The sequence below is a fragment of the Orycteropus afer genome, unplaced genomic scaffold, assembly GCF_000298275.1.
Source record: "Orycteropus afer afer isolate SDZICR_OR568_19922 unplaced genomic scaffold, OryAfe1.0 scaffold00067, whole genome shotgun sequence".
NCBI lineage: Eukaryota > Metazoa > Chordata > Mammalia > Tubulidentata > Orycteropodidae > Orycteropus > Orycteropus afer.
Genome location: NW_006921654.1, coordinates 10,204,934 through 10,222,519, shown reverse-complemented (window position 1 = coordinate 10,222,519; position 17,586 = coordinate 10,204,934). Strand labels below are relative to the sequence as shown.

Sequence of the window (17,586 nt, the reverse complement as noted above, 5' to 3'; positions counted from 1 at the left end):
TCCTACTTCTGTAGTGATACTGCCTCAGAAACCCAAGGAGGGGTCGCTATGAGTCGGGGCCGACTCGATGGCAAATAACAACAACAACAACGTCTACTGAGCACATATTTTATGTCAAGCGTTGTTCCAGGGAATTTACAAGCATCACTTAATACACTCTGTAAGCATTTGGAGAGTGGGACTGGAGGTTGTGGTCCAGGGTTACCGAATGACTACTGTTTTTCTTTCTTTCTTTCAATAATCTTATTTTTTATTGATTTTGAGAATATACAGCAAAACATACACCAATTCACCAGTTTCTACCTGTATAACTTAGAACACTGAATACATTCTTCTAGTTGTATAACCATCACTACCCTTCTCACCCTCCTTTTGTGAGTTGTTGTCCCTAATTAACATAAACGCACTGCCCCCTAACGTTCCTATTTAATCTTTTGATTTGCTGCTGTCAATTTGATCCCATAGAGATAGTTCTTAAAAGGGCATAAAGCTAACCTATTATTTGGTCTTAAGATGACGTCAGGGGATATTTTTGGTTTAAGGTTTAAACATTATCTCAGGGCCATAGTTTCAGGGGCTCATCTAACCTTCATGGCTCCAGGAAGTCTGGAGTCCATGAAAATGTAAAATTCTGTTCTGTCCTTTCCCCCTTTTGATCTGGATTCTCCTATGGAAAATTTGATGAAAATGCTCAGTAATGGTAGCCAGGCACTATCCAGTCCTTTTCATCTCATGGCAAAGGAAGCAGTTATCATGGAGGCAATTAGCCACACATTCCACATCCTCCTCCTATTCCTGACTCTTCATCTGTTGTTCCAGGAGAATGAGATCAAGTGCCGTGCCTCAGATGGACACTTGCCAGCTTTTCAGACCCCAGTGCCTAACGTTTTTCATGATTCTGTTGCCTTAAAGGCTTGTCATGGGCTTACATGATGGGTGGCTGCCCTGCAAGCTGGACTCATCTTAAGAGCCTGGGAGTCTTGCATACTCTTGTCAGGGGCACAGGGCCAGGCCAATCTGACCGGTCATCCCAACAGGACAAGGTGCCTGAAGTCACTCAGCATAGGCTGGCTGGGGGTGGGCATCTCAACTCCCTACGGCCAGATTGTCAGCCTCAAGACCAGTACCTCCAGGGCTCCAGGATAGGCACTGTGTGTGACATGTGGTACCTTTGCAGCATACAGTCCCTCTTTGTAGGAAAAGAAATTCAGCTTGTAGTCCTTCTTTGAGGCAGACAGTACATCAATGTAATCGAGGCCCTTGAGGGTGATGCTCAGGTCCGGCTTCTCTGGTTTCGTCATTTCCACAATGACCCGGAATCTGGGGAACACAAGGGCGTGTGGAGAGAGGACAGAGAAAATGAGACCACGTTCCCAAAGGAGAGCTGCAAAGTGCTCTCTGCCCTTCATTTTATGGAAAGCATGTGGGGTCCAGGGTTCCAGTCTTCACTCGTTACAACAGTAACTAACATTTCTTCACTGCCAGTTGTGTGTTTTGCATGTGTTATAGGCATTTACTTCTTGTAGTGACTGTGAAAAGGACGTATCACTACCACCCCCATTTTACTGATGAGGAAATAGAGTCCAAGAAAAGTGTGATAATGTGCTCAGGTAACACGACTAGTAACTGGCAGCACTGGGCTCCAGGTCTGGGCTTCCGTCCACTATGCTAAGCAGGTGGGATTCAGCAAGTTGCGCCTCTTGTCCAGGCTCTGGCTCCTCCCGTGTAACACAAGGGACCAGGCTGCTTGGCCTTAAGCTCCTCCAGTCTGCTCCATTCTGCTCTACTCTCGCGTAAGGACAAGATCTAAGGGACAGCCTTCTCTTGCCAGTGGCTGAGAAGAAAAGACAGAGCACTCCATGATAACAGTGATGTCTCATTATTTATGATAATAATAACAACAGCTAACGTTTACTGAGCACGTATTTTGTGTCAAGCATTGTTCAGGAAATTTACAAGGAATCACTTAATGCACAGATTGCACTGAACGGGAGAATCTCTCTGGAGGCTTGGAGTTGAGGCTGTGCCTGGCCACAGGGAACTATGTCTCTGATTCCTCAAACCCTCCTGACCCCCACAATGACCTCTAGAGGCCCTGACCAGGGGAGGGGCCAGGTAGACAGTGGAAGTCCTTCCTCCACTCCCCACCCCCGGCACTCAACCCCTTCCCTTACTCACTCACCTTTGGGGCTTGTTCAGCCAGTTGGTGATTGGCAGGAGCTCAGTGTAGTGTGTCTTACAAGGCACTTCACGGTAGATATTGGCCACAGCTTTGGGGAGTTCAGAAGTGCCATGCAGAGCATACAGCCAGCCAGTCCCATCTGGGAGGGGAAAGAAGAGGGTCCCCTAAGGGGCAGAAAAATGTGATGAGAATGGCATAGAAGGTCCTTTATTAGAGTCTCTCATTGTGGGGGTGATGCAGGATTAGTAGAAGCTTTGCAAACAAATGCATCACTTTTAGAAAGCAAGCTGGCAATTTGTTTCAAGGTCATAAAACTGCTCACATATGTTTGGACCAGGAATCCCACTCCAAGGCGCTTACTGAAGAAAACACCCTCCTCTGGTAATGTAGTGCCTAAGGCACTTGACTGCTAACCAGAAAGCTGGCAGTTCAAACCCACCAGCCACTCCTGGGAAGGAAGGTGGGGCAATCTACTTCGATAGTGATCCTGTCTCAGAAACCCAAGGAGGGGTTGCTATGAGTTGGATCTGACTCGTAACAACATGAGTTGGAGGGCACATAACAACAACAACAACAACAACAGGGAAAAGGTATCTGTGTGTACATATTTACTGTAGAACCACTTATAAAATCGATGAGAATCTGAAGTAAATGAAGCATTTAGCAGCAGGGGAATGTTAGATACACTAGGGCACCCCCACCCAGTGAAATACTATGTGGTCATTAAAAATGGTTATTGTGCAGCTCATATAGGTGGAAAAATGCTCACGATATAATCTTAAGTGAAAATTAAAAACCAGAACACAAATGCTATATGGGTGTGCTATATATACAGGGAGGAAGTGGGAAGAGTGCTGTACACTGTGGGCACTGCGACCCACGTCACAAAACAAGATGTGTGTGGATCATTGACTGGAAAACCAATTTCCTCTATAAGCTTTTACCTATGTCACCAAAGACAGTTACAAAAGACTAAAACTGGATATTACAGCTAAGATTACAGCTATGGCTGCATGTGAAGAAGGACTGAGAGTGGAAGTAGAAAAAGAATGGCTCATTTTTTATGGGCTTCTTTTCTTTCTGGATTTTTATTGTAGTCATCGTAACGTTATTTGTGCAATGAAGCTAACTATGAACTGTTGATGCTTGGTGCAGGATTCCGTTTCGGAACGGGGCCCTGGCTCCGAAAGAATCCCTCCTGCGTGAAAACGTTTGGGAAAACGGAAGCTGGGGCTTGATTATCTGCACGCTTCCCCACTGATGCGACGTGATCTGTAGGCTCCCCCTGATTCTGACTCTCTCTGGGCTCAAACACACATAGTTCCTGCCCTTCAGCTGGGCCAGAGAACCCAGGGGGAGGCCCCAACCCACCTGATGCTTGCGATTTTCCACGTTCATTGTGCGTGGCCTGTAGGTGATCTCGTAGGGCTTGTTCTGCTGATGGGCCTCCAGGGTGATAAACTCAGGCCCCTCCCAGTGCTCACCCTCAAAGATGGGGTGCAGATTCCAGGTCTGGTTGGTGCGGTTGGAAAGGAGGATGGTCTGTGTATGCTTGGAGCGCACCTGGCAGGTGAAATTCACCACCTGGAAGAGAGTGGGTACCTCACCTTCCACCTCACCACACCTCTCCCTGGTCTCCCTTCAGGGGCCAGAGACGCAGGGCAGGGGCTATGGAGGACTGATGTCAGCCAAGTGTCTGATCAGGAGTTTCACTTGATAATTTTCTTTCTCTTAACCTCGTTCAGTAATTGTCTATTGGGCATTTTCTGTTTGCAATGAATTTTTCTCAGTGGTAAAAGACAACAGAGAACAAAATAATAAAATATCCCTATCCTCACAGAGCTTGTATTCTAGCAGGTAAGACAGATAATAGACAAGTAAGCAGCATGTCGACAGGAATAAATACTGTGGAAACAAGTAAAGCCAGACAGGGCTATCGGGCATACCAGACCGGGAAATGAGTATGCGATTTTAAACAGGGTGATGCCTCACTGAGAAGATGTATTTGGTTAAAGACCAAGAGGATGAAGTCATGAGATATCTGGAGGAAGATGGTACCAAGCAAAGGAAACAGCCATTGCAAAGGTCCCGAATTTGGACCAATGGCAAGAAGCCAGTGTGGCAGATATGAATGGAGTGTGGGGGAGATAAGCAACAGGGAATGCCAGCATGTAGGGCCTCGTGGGTCATGGTAAGGGGTTTGTTTTTCCTTCTGTCAGGATTTAATCTGGATACTGTGTGAGGACAACAGACATGAGGGGACAGAAGAAGAGAGACCAGTGAGAAGATACTTAAAATAGGCCAGGTCAGAGGTGGCATGGACTGGCGTGGACCAGCATGGAACAGTGTGGACCAGCAGCACTGGTAGCAGCAGAGATGGTGGGCAGTGGATAGATTCCAGTTGTATTTTGAAAAGCCAGTTGGATTTACTGATGTACTGAATCTTAGGTTTAAGTGAAAGAAGATTTGAGGATGACTCCCAACAATTTTAACTTGAGCAACTATAACGATAGAGTTGTTACTTAATGAGGTAGGGTTGACTGTGGAAGGAAGGGACTTTGGTGAGAGACCTGGAGCTCAGGTCTGGGCATCTTAAGTGTAAGATGCTAATTAGAGACCAAGTGCAGACATCAAGCAGGCAGTGGGCTTTATAAATCTGGAGTTCAAGGGACAGGTTCAGGCTGAAGATGCAGACTTGGGAGCTGTCAGTCTAGCCATATTTTTTAAGGGTCAAGAAACTAGATTTCATCAGGAAGTGAGTGTACTTAGAAAAAAAGAAGACATGTAAGCATTAATTCCTGGCTGGTGTACTTCAGTGTTAGGGAAAATCAGGAGATAAGAAGGAGCAGCTGATGAGGCAGGAGGAAAACCAGAAGAAGGTGGTACCCTGGAAGCCCAGCAAAGAAGGGACTTCAAGGAAGAGGGACTGATTCGTGGTACAAAAAGCTATTGACAGTTCAAGTAAGATGGGGAGTGAGGACTGACCATTCTACTCTTAGACATTTAACCCAGATAAATAAAAGCATATGTCCTTACAGAGACTTGTACAAACATGTTCATAGCACATTGTATGATTCCATTTATGCAATGTTCTTGAAATAACAAAATTATAGAGCTGGAAATCAAATGTCAGGTTTACCCTAAGCAATGATGCCAGGTAGTCCACTGTCAAGTTTCTAGGAATAAGGTTAGCAGAGGGTTAACTCAGTCATTTCCACCACCACCCGTGCCTCAATAACGGAAGAGAAAGGTATCAACTCCTTACTCACAGAGTTTATAGTGGAATTTGATTTAGCCAGGCAAGTCAGTGCAGGCTTCCTTGAGAATGTAACACGCAAACTGAGAGCTAAAGCATGAACATGAATTAACTGAATAAAGGAGGGAAAAAGAATATTCTAGCAGCTGTAATAGCATGTACAAAGGCTCTGTGGTGGGAAGGAGCAGGTGTAATGTTTGACACAGGCCCAGAGGATTGTGTGGACAGAGCCACTTGTCTCTAGGAGGCTAGGCTGAGTTCTAGGAAGGAGAGGTGCTATTGGGCTCACTCTGGCCACTAGCCTGTTCCTGGACATCAATTGCTAACCTCTTTTACTGCAGGTAGTCCCACACAGACTCCAGACAGGGTGAGGGTCAGAGGACTGCCTCCCTGGATGAAGCAGAGCATGTTTCTATAGAGACTCTCTTTGCCCACCTCCGTGGGGTGGTAAGTCACGTCAAAAGAAACTTCCATGCCCGCGGTGATATAGCCTTCTTCCGGGGTGATGGAGAAATGAGGCTCAAATTTTCTGGCATCCCATTTAAACCTTTTTGAAGACAAAAGAAGATAAGTCAGGCAGTTTATCACTATCCCGAGGGTGTCCTCAATCATATTGAGAACAAGAGGCTTTGCCTGGGCTCTGAGCTAGGTGAGTTACCTTCCTGAGGTGCTCCCTGGGACCTTGGAGGAAGAAGACTCTGCCGGGCAGAGCAGAGGTAGAGGGACCACGGACCAAGATCATTTCCCGTGTCAATCAATTCAGCTCCATCTCAGAGCTGTGGCATGGATGCTAAGTGTCTGCACCTCACTCATCACCCTGAATAGCTAAATCCCACAAATGACTCATCGGGAACATACAGAAGGACATGTATTCACTAGGTCACATAGCTAGTAAGTGGCCGGACTGCTAAGACTGAAGCCCTCCTGAGACCATGACCTGCCACTCCCTGCACTGCCTCTGAGGGCAGGTCTACAGGGATGGAGACATCCCTTCATCTGAGACCCATGGCTGTTCTTTGGGATGGGCCTGCTGTGGTGTGGTGGTTGGTCCAGCAGGAGACAGAGGTGGACAGTGAGGCCAGTGCTTCCAGCACCAGGGCTGTCACGTTGCCCCCCTCCAGGGCCCGCTGACACTGAGGTCTGGGTAGAGTGTTCCCTGGAGGGGTGTGGGGCACGGCCTGTGTGGCTCCGTCAGCATGGCCGAGCAGTAACTGGGGCAGGCACCTGCCCAGCAGGAGACAAGAACTTGGGAAGGAAAGCCGCAAGGATCTGCCTGGGTCCCAATCCTGTCTTTTTATTTCCTGGGTGTGTGACCTTGGGTAAGTCACCTCATCTCTCTGAATCTCAACTTCATCTGTGAAATGGAGACAATACAGTATATAATTTAGAGGGCTCTGTGATAATGAAGTGGATATTATATGCAAAAATGTTCAGCATTATACTTGCACATAGTAAGTACTTGCTAAATGTATCATCTCAGAACTGTTAACTTCTTTGTACCTCAGTTTCCTTGTGTGTAAAATGGGTTAGTATTAGGATCAATCTCGACGTTATGGTTGGGATTAAACATGCAAGGCCTTATTACAACAGGGCCTGGCATAAAGCAGCCACTAAGAAAAGTGTTCTCTATCACATTAGTTTTAATAACCGTCCTGGTAAGGCCACCACTGTCACACTTGAGAGATGGGATTGTAGACATGGAAGGAGAGGAAGGAAAGAAAACAAGGCTGTACTTGTAGGACAAGTGTCCAGACCAGGTGAAATCCAGGCACAGATGTCTCTCCAGCCTGGGCTGGGGCATCGCTCTCCTACCTGGCACCCACGTCGCCCGTGTTCAGCATGAGGATACGGCGTGTGGCTTGTGTCTGGTACACGACGGGTCCGAAGGGAAGATGCTCCTGGTCCAGGGAGATCTCCAGGGCCTGGCAGCAGCCGCTGAGGAGGAACAGGGGGCGCAGGAGCCCCATGACTTCCAGGAACACCTCCTCGGAGAAGGGAGGGACACGCTTCTTCGGAGCAAAGACCACTTCCAGCTTCACGACTTCTTTGGGCTTTAGACTGATGTTGCTGAAGGGCGTCAAGGTGATTACCTGGACAGAAGGACAGACAACCAGACCTGGAAGATGAGGTATGTCTTGCTGCTGGGCTGTCACAGCCCAGGGTCCAATCCCCACCTGCTCTCCCGTGAGCTGTGCAATTGTGGGGAAGTTGCTAGGCTTTCTGAGCCTGTTCCCTCGCCTGCCCACTAGGGCAGCACCCCTGACTTCTACCACGGTGGACATCAGGATCAGCCCCACAAAATGCGTGGGACACAGCAGGCACTTGATAACTGCTAAGTCCCTCCCTTACTCCCCTTCTAGACGTTTTGGGCAGCTGGATGTCTCTTGTATTCGTAACAGGAGAACTTTCAGTTCTTCCTTCTGACTCCCTTGGGGAGGAAATAGTAACTGGAAATAGAAAACATTCAGCACTCTAGTGTTTCTCCAGGTGTGACCCTGGGTGACTGCAGCAGGCTTCCCTGAGCTTGTTAAAATACAGATTCCTGGGCCCTGCTCCAAGCCGAGTGAATCAGAATCTCCTTGGGAGATGCTCAGAACCTGTGTTTTCAAAAGTGCCCAGAGACTCTAGTTTGAGAGCCACTGCTGAATTTCTATGCCCTTTTCTTTCTTAGTCCTGGTAAAAATCAAATCAACATCAACTGTAAGGAAGCCAACAATTCCTTTATCTTTAAGTCCTCTTTGGCTCAGAGCAGAGTGGTCAACATCATGCCAAGACCATTTTTATTCTCCTAGAATCTAGATTTCTGGGTTTATGGAATTGGAGTAACCCACTCCATTGGCCTTAGGGGTCCTGGAAGAAACCAGTTCCCTGGAGTCACCTTCAGGTCAAACAAAATCCTAGTAAGCAGCTGAATGGAGACCATTTGGCCTTAAGCATTGGGCTCTTTTGGAAATGACCTATGTGCAGCCAGCTTGGAGAAGTAGGAACTCCAGGCTCTGGTGAGAGGCTGTGTTTTAGTATGGACGGTGTGCCCCTGGTGATTCTGTTTCTGGAACTGATGGACCCTGAAATCCTACTGGTGCTTTGATGTTACCTTCTGAGAAGTTAACCACAATGCCCTACATAAGCCACTCTCACTGTCCCCTTTTCAGAGTGCCTTCCCCGTATAAGATGCTGCCTGATTCAAATCATATCTAGTCACAATAAATGTGTTCTGTTACACTCATTTTTTTTTTTATTAGGATTTGGGTGAAGATTTACAGAGTAAATTCACTTTTCATACAGCAGTTCACATATACTTTGTCTCATGTCATTGACCAAAATTTACAATGCAGCAGCTCCCCTCCCACTTCCTCCCCATAGTTACCTCCTCCCAGTGTCCATCCCTTCATACTCTTCTGCACCCTGAGCTATCTCCCTGTGCATAAGCAGCCCTTCCTTCTCCCATGATTGTTCTCTCTAGGGCGTGTGTCAACTTGAGGTAAATGTTTAACTCACATGCCTGTACTTTGTTTGGCTGGAAACCACAGTTGTGGGTTCAATTCCAGACCTGAAGGGCAGCTAGGGGCTATAGTCTCAGTGGTTACATCAGGCTCCATTGGACCAGCAAACCTGGTCCCCACCTTCTTCTTTTTTTTTGCCTCCAAATGATTTTGAGTTTTGTACCACATTGTTCTCCCTCTTTATGCAGGATCTCCTACATCCCTTCCAAGTGGATGGCAGTGGTAGCTGGGCACCATCTAGTTCTTCTGGTCTCATAGTTGTTACACTCATTTTTAGGCTTTCTCTAAGCATTTAGGTTTTTGACAATCCAGTGGAGAGTGGCAGCTGAGAGTGAGGGAAGTGAGGCTGAGAAGCTGAGAAGGAAAGAGATGTCCACTGTTCTCCAGTGTAATGATGTTGGAAGCTGACTCCAGGATGGCGGTGCCAGGACAGGGCACTCCGGCAGCTTTAATCTGATCATCTAAAGAGGCAGCATTGGCAAGGCCAATCAGTGAGGGCTCCTGGCTCGCTGAAGCCAAGGACTTTCATCTGAATCAATGAGGGAAGGGAATTTACAAGTTTGCTCTCCTCTGCATAGCCAAGTGGGCAACATGGGCCCTGAGATGAGGCGCCCCCGAGTCTCTGGCGTTGGCCGGCCCCTTGAAGCCAATTCTTCTGTATCCCGAAATCCCCAGATGGCTCCCAGTGCCCCTGCCGGACTGGACCACATGAGTTCTTGAAGAGCACTGGACCCTTCTAAGCCTACATACCTTTGCCTGGCAGAATGCCCTGCCCCAACCTGTCTGCCTAGGAGATACCTTTCCGTCACGTGAGACCCAGCGCAGTCCTCTCTCTACTGTGAGGCCTTCCATGCCCCCCGAGCCCTCCTCCCAGACCCATGCCTGCCCCACTGCTCCTCTGAGCAGCCCTGCTCCCGATCGACACCCTGTCCATACGTCCTTGTGCTGTCCTGGGGTTCCTTATGCGTCTGTGACTCCAAACCACTGTGACCTCCACGAGGCCAGCCTCTACATCATATTCATCTTAATATTCCCAGCACCTGGCACATACTTATTCAGTAAGTGCAAGAGTGAAATGAGTGAAGGAACGGCTACAGTTTTCCTGCTTTGGAAAGAAATGCATCCAGACCATTGTCAAATGGCCACCTGGATGGACATGGATGACTTAAGATGGGTGGCAGGTAGCCAGGCCACAGCATCTCTATCCAGGGAACTTAAGGAGGTGGACTCAGCAACAAGCACAGTGCTCTCGCTGCTGGTGGCAGTGGAAATGGGGATGTTGGCGATGTGCGTTGGAAAACGCTCCATGTGACCCACAAGCCCACTGTTAGGAATGTGTCTGGCACAGAGTCATGGATACACACAAAGGCTCAGATACATGGATATTACAATGCTGCTGTAACATAAAAAGAAGAAAACACATGAAGTGGTCAGAAACAGAGAATTGGTCCATGTCCGTAATGGAGCTATACGAGAACAAATGACATTTAACGATATGGAGAATGTGTAAGAAACATTGCTAGATTACAAGAGTAGTTTTTAAAACGATACAGATATTATAAGTGTATTTTTATAAAACAAACCAAAAGCATAATAAAGATACTAGTAAGATAGGCCCAAAATGTTAAAGTGGTTATTCTGGGTGTGGGAATTAAAGGCAGCTTTTTTTTTTTTTTCTTCTATGGTAGCATAGTGCCTAAGGCACTTGACTGGTAACCAGAAGGCTGGCGGTTCAAACCCACCAGCCACTACTCAGAAGGAAGATGGGGCACTCTACTTCCGTAGTGATACTGCTTCGGAAACCCTAGGAGGGGTCGCTGAGTCAGGTCTGACTCGATGGCATATAACAACACAACAACGTGATTTTCTGTATTTTCAAATTTTCTACAAAAAGGATACATATTCAGTGGAGCCCTATCTACTGAATCCCATCCAGTTCAGTTCTCTTCCCACCTCCTTTTGCTACCTTTTAGAAGTACAGCTGAGCCTCAGCTTCCTTGGATGTGAAATGAGAGTAATGAACGCACTAACCCCATACTGCTTTTGTGAAGGTTAACAGAGACAGCTCCTGGGAAGCTCCTGGAATGGTCTGGCACACTGTTGGTGTACCATGTGAGCTGTTAGCCATCCTTATCATCACAAGCATGCAGAGGCCACTGGGAGGCCAGGCACTGACCTTGGGTTCCTGAAGCTCTGGAATCGAGAACAGGACTGACTGGTTAAATGTGAGCTGGGTGAGGCTGTTGTTCATGATGGAAACCGTCTTTTTCACAACCTGTCCTGGCAGAACAGCTCCTAACTTCACAATCCTATTGGGTGGATCTAGGACTAAAATCTGTGGGACGAGAGAAAAAGCAGGAAAACAGGATTAATTAGTTCATGAGAAAAATAAAAAAATATCATCCTGTATCCGCCCTCGTATGGTAGTTAAATTGTGTGTCAACTTGGCTGGGCCTGGTTTTGAGCAGCGGGGCAGCTGGATGTAGTTATTCCCTGTGAGGAGACTGGTAATCAACTCCACGGTAGAACCTACTGGAGCGGCTGAGTAGCTGCCTTAGGGCTGTGCTCTGCTTGCAGTATATAAGCAGCAGCAGTGAAAAAGGTCTCTGGAGCTTTTTGGCACATCTGAGTCCTGCATTTGGCTGAGTCTTCATTTCAGTAGACTGCCACATTATCTACTGATCTTGAGACTATTTCTGGTCTTGAACTAGTGGCCTGCCATGTTGCGTGATATTCTTTGGACGATGCCATTTTATTTGTTGACCTTGGGTTTACCAGCCTTGGCAGACAGCAGCTGTTAGAGTTAAGAGAAGCCTCCAGCTTCAATGGGCCAGGAGCAAGAGGCAGAGCGGAAGCCTAAGGTGGATGGGCCTTCACCCAGCCCCTAGAGCTGGCACTCTGACTTTGGACTTCTAGCCTCCCAAATTGTAACAGAAGAAAGCCCTGTTTGTTGAAGCCACCTATTTGTGGTACTTTCTGTTAGAGAAGCACTACAGAACCAAAACACCTGGTGAGGAAGGGTGGTTCCCTCCCTTTCAGTGCCTGCTTTTTCATCATGGAGTTGATTTTCACTTGTGGTGACCCCACATGTCAGGGCTGAACTGTGCTGTATAGGGTTTTCAAAGGCCGATTTTTCAGAAGTAGCTTTTCAGGTCTGTCAGCCTTTTTCCTATCTGATGGGCATTCACTCACTCGAAACACATTTCTGTGGGTAGAACATCCACTAGGCAACTGTTACACAATTAAATAATTACAACTGGGTTAAGAGATATGAAGGAAAAGCCCAGGGTACTTTGACACTACACTGCAGAGGACTGCAGCCTCGGGAGTTAGGGGAGGGTTTCCCAAGGAGGCCGTGTGTACAACGATTGTCAAAGGAAGGGTAGAATGTACTCCGTTTGAGTGGGGGGACTGTAAGGTGGGTGAACCCTCCAGGGAGAAGAACAGCTTGTGGCAAGGTCCTGAGCTGGAGGGAAAGGCCAGTCAAGGTCTGAGGCTGGGATCTAGGGGAGATGAGAGAAGATGAGTTTGGAGAGGGAGGCAGCCGTCTTGTAGGCCGTTGGGGTTGGGGGAGTTTGGGCCTTATTCTAGGAGAAATGGGAAGGCAATGAAGTCTGAGTGATCCAATCAAAAGGTGCATTTTGTGGGAATGCTCTGGCTTGCTCCTCTGTGGAGAATACACAGAAGAGGAGAAGAGGGGAAGCCATGAGGTGATGACAGTGATCTGGGCTGGAGCTGGGGCAGTCGATGAGGGGAGGACTGGATGTGCCTCCGCACTGATTTATTTTTATTTTTGCAGTGTTCTCTCTCCTCCCCTCCTACTGCTGATAACCAGCAAAGAAAGCTGTCCATATACAAACCTTTCCTTGATTATTTACAATACCAAGCACTGATTTAAATGTTGGCCTGGATCAGACCAAGGTCAAGCTGCGCCTTGCCCTCAGGGTGGTATTGACCTACAATGAGCAGTCACCACAGATCACTAAACTGTACTCTCCCCTCCAACTATCTTTAAGTCCACCTCACATGTTTCCATTTGGTCTAAAGTAGCAGGAGTATCTTCCTCACCAGCCTGTGAGGTGGTGAGCACATATTTAAGTCACTGCTGGATCTTTCCAAAGTATCCAACTCTCAATGAGTGTTGAATGAATGAATGAACAAATGAATGAATGCTATCAGGAAAGAGCCTATCTCTGGCTTGGATCCAGACACCCTGATGCTTACCATCTCCAAAGCTGCTCCTACGGCTTGATGGGAAGCCTGCCCCTCTCCCATTTTCTCTTGGTTGCTGAAATGTTCCATTCATTTCTAAACATCTTGGAAAGTTTGTAGACCTTCCCAAATCCCCCATTAAAATGCAAATACCCCCACCAGATATGACAGCTTGAATGTTTACCAGACTGTTGGAAAAAAGGTGTTAGCAGCAAGACTGCCCACTCCCTCTCTACTGGGGGCTCCTGGGTGGAAGAAATGACCTTAATCAAATATAAACCCAGCATTTGTTGCTGGCTGAGAATGTTATTCAATGGAGTGTGAAGAAAAGATGTTTTATAACTGAAACATGTCTCCCTGCATATGTTGCTTAAAACAAAATGTGTCCTAACGTGGGAGGAAAGGACCTTCTTCAGATGCTGCATCCGTTGGCCTCAGATTCCTCCATGAAGAGTATTTCCCCAGTGCCTGTGGCTACCTGTATCCCTTGAATTATCAGTCAAGTCTGAAATAGGATGAGCTCTCGGAGTCACCTGAGTCGGATTTGACATCTCGCCCCTTTGTGCCATTACAGATACCACCTCAGTGGGACTGGTTGGCCTCCCGTACAGCAGCCTGGGAGCAGACATGCAGAGGGGAGAAGGGTGGCTGGAAGGGCAGCGAGGAGGGTGTCAAGCTCGAGGACCTTCCAAACGCCCCTTACCTTCATTTCGGTGCCTTTCCCTTTAATTTCAACGATTTGTTGTGAAAGCCCATTTATCTCAAAGGGGATGAGTTCTCGATAACTGATACTTTCTCGAGGATAGAAGGTGATTGGAATCATCAGTGTCTTTCCTGGCTTTATCACGTCAACGTGGAAGTTCACCTCGAGATGGCTGGTGTTGGTGTACAAGCAATCTAAGCTAGAGAGAACCAACAGGCAGGGGCATGAATTCTGAGAAGCCCGACCCAAAAGGATTCCTTCCCCCTGCCTGTCTGCCAGACCTGGGCACCGGTGGATGTCCTGCCATCTGCTGGAGTCATAGGATTGGGAAGCTGGAAGGGACCTCAGAAATGCTCCGCCTTCTCCTAGCCACAGTCAAATGGTCCTAAGTCACACTCTGTATCCTGGCAGCTGGGCTTTGAACCTAAGTCTCACGATGCTTTTCCCTGTGCTCTTTTTCTGCTACTGATCTGTCTCTTGAGAATCAGCTTGTGGGTCTGCACCCTCTCATAACAAGGAAGTGCTTCCAGAAGCAAGTAGGTGGCAAAGCATGGAGGAGTGTGTTCTGGAGTCAGGCACGACTTTGATCCAGGCTCGACCACCAACTAGCTATATGGCCCTGGAGCAGCTACTTAGCTCATTTCAGCCTCTCATCTATAAAGTGGGGGTGGTGGTAGCTACCTCATAGGGTTGTTGTGAGGATTAAGTGAGAGGCAGTGACTAAAGCAGTCACTAAGTAGGGCATAGAGGAAACATACCATAAAGGTGAGCTGCTATTATTATAAGATAATGTGATTATTTTAACTACAAGGGATCTTGAAAGAGCACGTCCACCAATCCACCTGTGGGTAGAAAGGCACCTGGACCTCTCCGTTACAACCTGTCTGTATCTGTCTTACAGCATTTACCGAAGGAGTTGAGTGAGGCTAATGAGCAGAACTTAGTGCCTTAAATAAATTAAGACTTAGACTAAACTAAATCATGCAAGAGAGTAGGTAGATAAGATTTTTAATTTTACTTAAAAATTACCTGGTATTTTTGTAGTAATTTAATGTTAAGAATAAAGATAATAAAACAATAGTAGTTAACAATAAGGAGCATTTCCTGAGTCCTGGGCACTTTTCTAGGCGCTCTCTCTAGACAAACTGACTTAATGCTCATAAGAGCCTGGAACAAGAGGTGCCACTATTAGACCCCATTTCAGACAAGGTGGCAATAGCACAGAAAGTTATTTTTTATTTTTTTCCCCAAGATTATATAGTGAGGGAAGGGCTGGTAGTTGAACCTAGACCTGTTCTAACCGGGAGACACATGCATACTTAAGTTAATTAAAACAAAATAAAAAATGCAGCTCTTCAAGGAAGATATAGAGAGGTACATGGAAGTACAGACAACAAAGATGAACTCTTTTGCACACACAGTACTGCATTGTCAGTGAAGGCAAACGTGGACATATGGGTGGATAGATGGGTGGACAGACTGAACTATTAGGTATGTCTATGCAGGGGGGAGTGTGCCCAAGACCATGTATACAGTTGGCAGACAATATTTCTACAAGTGTATTGGTATGTTCTGTAAGAATTCCCAGGTATACAGTAGAGCTGACAAGGGACAAGGTTGTAGTTACTTCTTGGGCACAGCCAGCTACCCAGAAGAAGCAAGTAGTTGGACCTGTGGGCTTGGGACCATAGTCACAGGGGACATCAAACTCAATTGGCATAACATACTACACAAAAAATTGTTCTACTTCCTACTCTGGCGAGTAGTGACTGGGATCTTAAAAGCTTGCAAACAGCCATTAGATGCAATGACAGGTCTCTCCTCATCCAGAGCAAAGAAGAATGAAGGAAACCAAAGATTCATGGAAAAAATTAGTCCAAGTGATTGGTACACCATGTGATCCTCAGCCTATATGACTATGAGACCAGAAGAACTAGATGGTGCTCAGCTACCACTTTCAACCACTCGGAGGGGGATCTATGTAAGAGATCCTGGTTAGGTGGGAGAACAATGTGGAACAAAACTCAAAAACATTAAAAAAAAAAAAAAAAAAGGAAAAAAAAGGGACCAGGTTTGCTGGTCTGATAGAGCCTGATGAAACCACTGAGACCATGGCCCCTAGCTGCTCTTCAGGTCTGGAATTGAACCTACATCTGTGGCTTCCAGCCAAACAAGACAGGCATATGCAGGGGGGAGCACCTGAGGTAGATACACTCCTTGCAGAGAACAGTCATGGGAGAAAGAAGGGCTGTGTATGCACAGGGACATAACTCAGGGGGCAGGAGTACATGGAGGGAAGGACACAGGGAAGAGGTAACTATAGGAAGGAAGTGGAAGGGGAACTGTTGCATCGTGGTAAATTGTGGTCAATGTCGTGAGACAAAGTGTATGTGAACTACAGTATGAAAAGTGAATTTGCTCTGTAAACTTTCACCCAAGTCACAATTAAAAAAAAAATACAGCTCTTCAGTTGCATGAGGCACATTTAAAATATTCCACAACCACACATAGCTACAGACCACCAAACTGGATGGTGCATTATACAATGTTTTCGCAGAATGTTCTACTGCATGAGTGGGCCAGTCCTCAGAGATGCTGCTTCATTAGGTCTGGAACGCGGCTTAGAACCCTGGACTGGAACATTCCACACAGGGTGGTGCTGAGGGGTTGGGTCTGAATGAGGAGGCTTGGGTTCAATATGGAGCTGCCATTTACCGTGAGGTCAGTGGTCTGAGAAGTTTGCTCTTTCATGCCCTGAACCTCAGTTTCCACCTCATGGAGGTAAATGGAAACCATTGAACCTCTTATCGCGTCTTCTGTCATTGCCCTCCCGACTTTAAGGACAGGATTTTTAGTAGAGTAACTCAAGGCCATCCAAGTATTAGAAGTGAGAAAAGGGGACTCAAGATTCATGCTCTTCTCTTTCTCCCAGTCCTCCTGTGTCTGCCTCCACAGGACGTCGGCTGTATGGCGCCACCAGGAGCTGTAGGATCCTCTCGCAGCTCTGTGAAGCCTGCTTACCTCATGGAAGTTTCTTCCTTGTTGGTGACAGCCAGGATCTGTTTGTAGGGGGGCATCCCTGCTTGGTAGATGAAGCAGGTCCCAAAGTTGTAGTTGGTGAAGGAGAAATGCACTGCTGGGCTCACGGAGCAGCCTATGACGCTGCACAGAAACGTGGGGCCGTGGCTGATCTGCGGGGAGAGATGGCGGGCGGAGAGTGACTGGGGGATGTGGAGGAAATAGCTCTAAGTACTCAGGTAAAGGAGGGAGACAGCCAAGTGCTTTAAAATATATGAGTCCCAGGGCTCCGTCCTCAGAGAGCTGAGAGTAGGTCAGAGTACCATTTATTTAAGAAAAGCCCGGCAGGTGGCTCTGCAATCCAATCCTTTCTTGGCTCTGGCTTTGCTCCTGCAGCACTGATCCAACTTGAAGCCTGAGGGGTAAGCCGGACACTGCTAGCTATGACCCAACATCAACTCCCCATGGGTTCCTTACTAACAGCACTCTGATTGGCTGCCAGTATGCCTAGGTGAAAAGACTCGATTTTCCATCCTCACTTGCAGCTAGATGTGGTCATGGGACATAGTTTTGGCCAGGTACTCACCAGGTACCTCAACCAGGCACGAGGCCTTTGTACTAGAGGTAGTGGGACAGATGCCAATGCGACCCCCTGCCAGGAGCTTCTGGCTGAGTGAAGACAAGCAGCACACAGGAGATGTGACCTCTCGAG

The 17,586-nt window shown here is 47.2% G+C and overlaps 1 protein-coding gene across 1 annotated transcript in view; it reads right to left on the bottom strand.

The window, feature by feature from the left end:
• The window catches only part of HYDIN (HYDIN axonemal central pair apparatus protein), a 333,125-nt gene that overhangs the window by 9,348 nt on the left and 306,191 nt on the right, over nt 1-17,586 (bottom strand). The window contains exons 76-83 of the mRNA XM_042780857.1: nt 16,878-17,047; nt 13,857-14,055; nt 11,118-11,276; nt 7,251-7,528; nt 5,766-5,985; nt 3,554-3,766; nt 2,183-2,346; nt 1,170-1,320 (exon numbers count right to left, since the gene is read on the bottom strand). Of these exons, the coding sequence (XP_042636791.1) occupies nt 1,170-1,320; nt 2,183-2,346; nt 3,554-3,766; nt 5,766-5,985; nt 7,251-7,528; nt 11,118-11,276; nt 13,857-14,055; nt 16,878-17,047 (1,554 nt within the window). The remainder of the gene's footprint in view (nt 1-1,169; nt 1,321-2,182; nt 2,347-3,553; nt 3,767-5,765; nt 5,986-7,250; nt 7,529-11,117; nt 11,277-13,856; nt 14,056-16,877; nt 17,048-17,586) is intronic.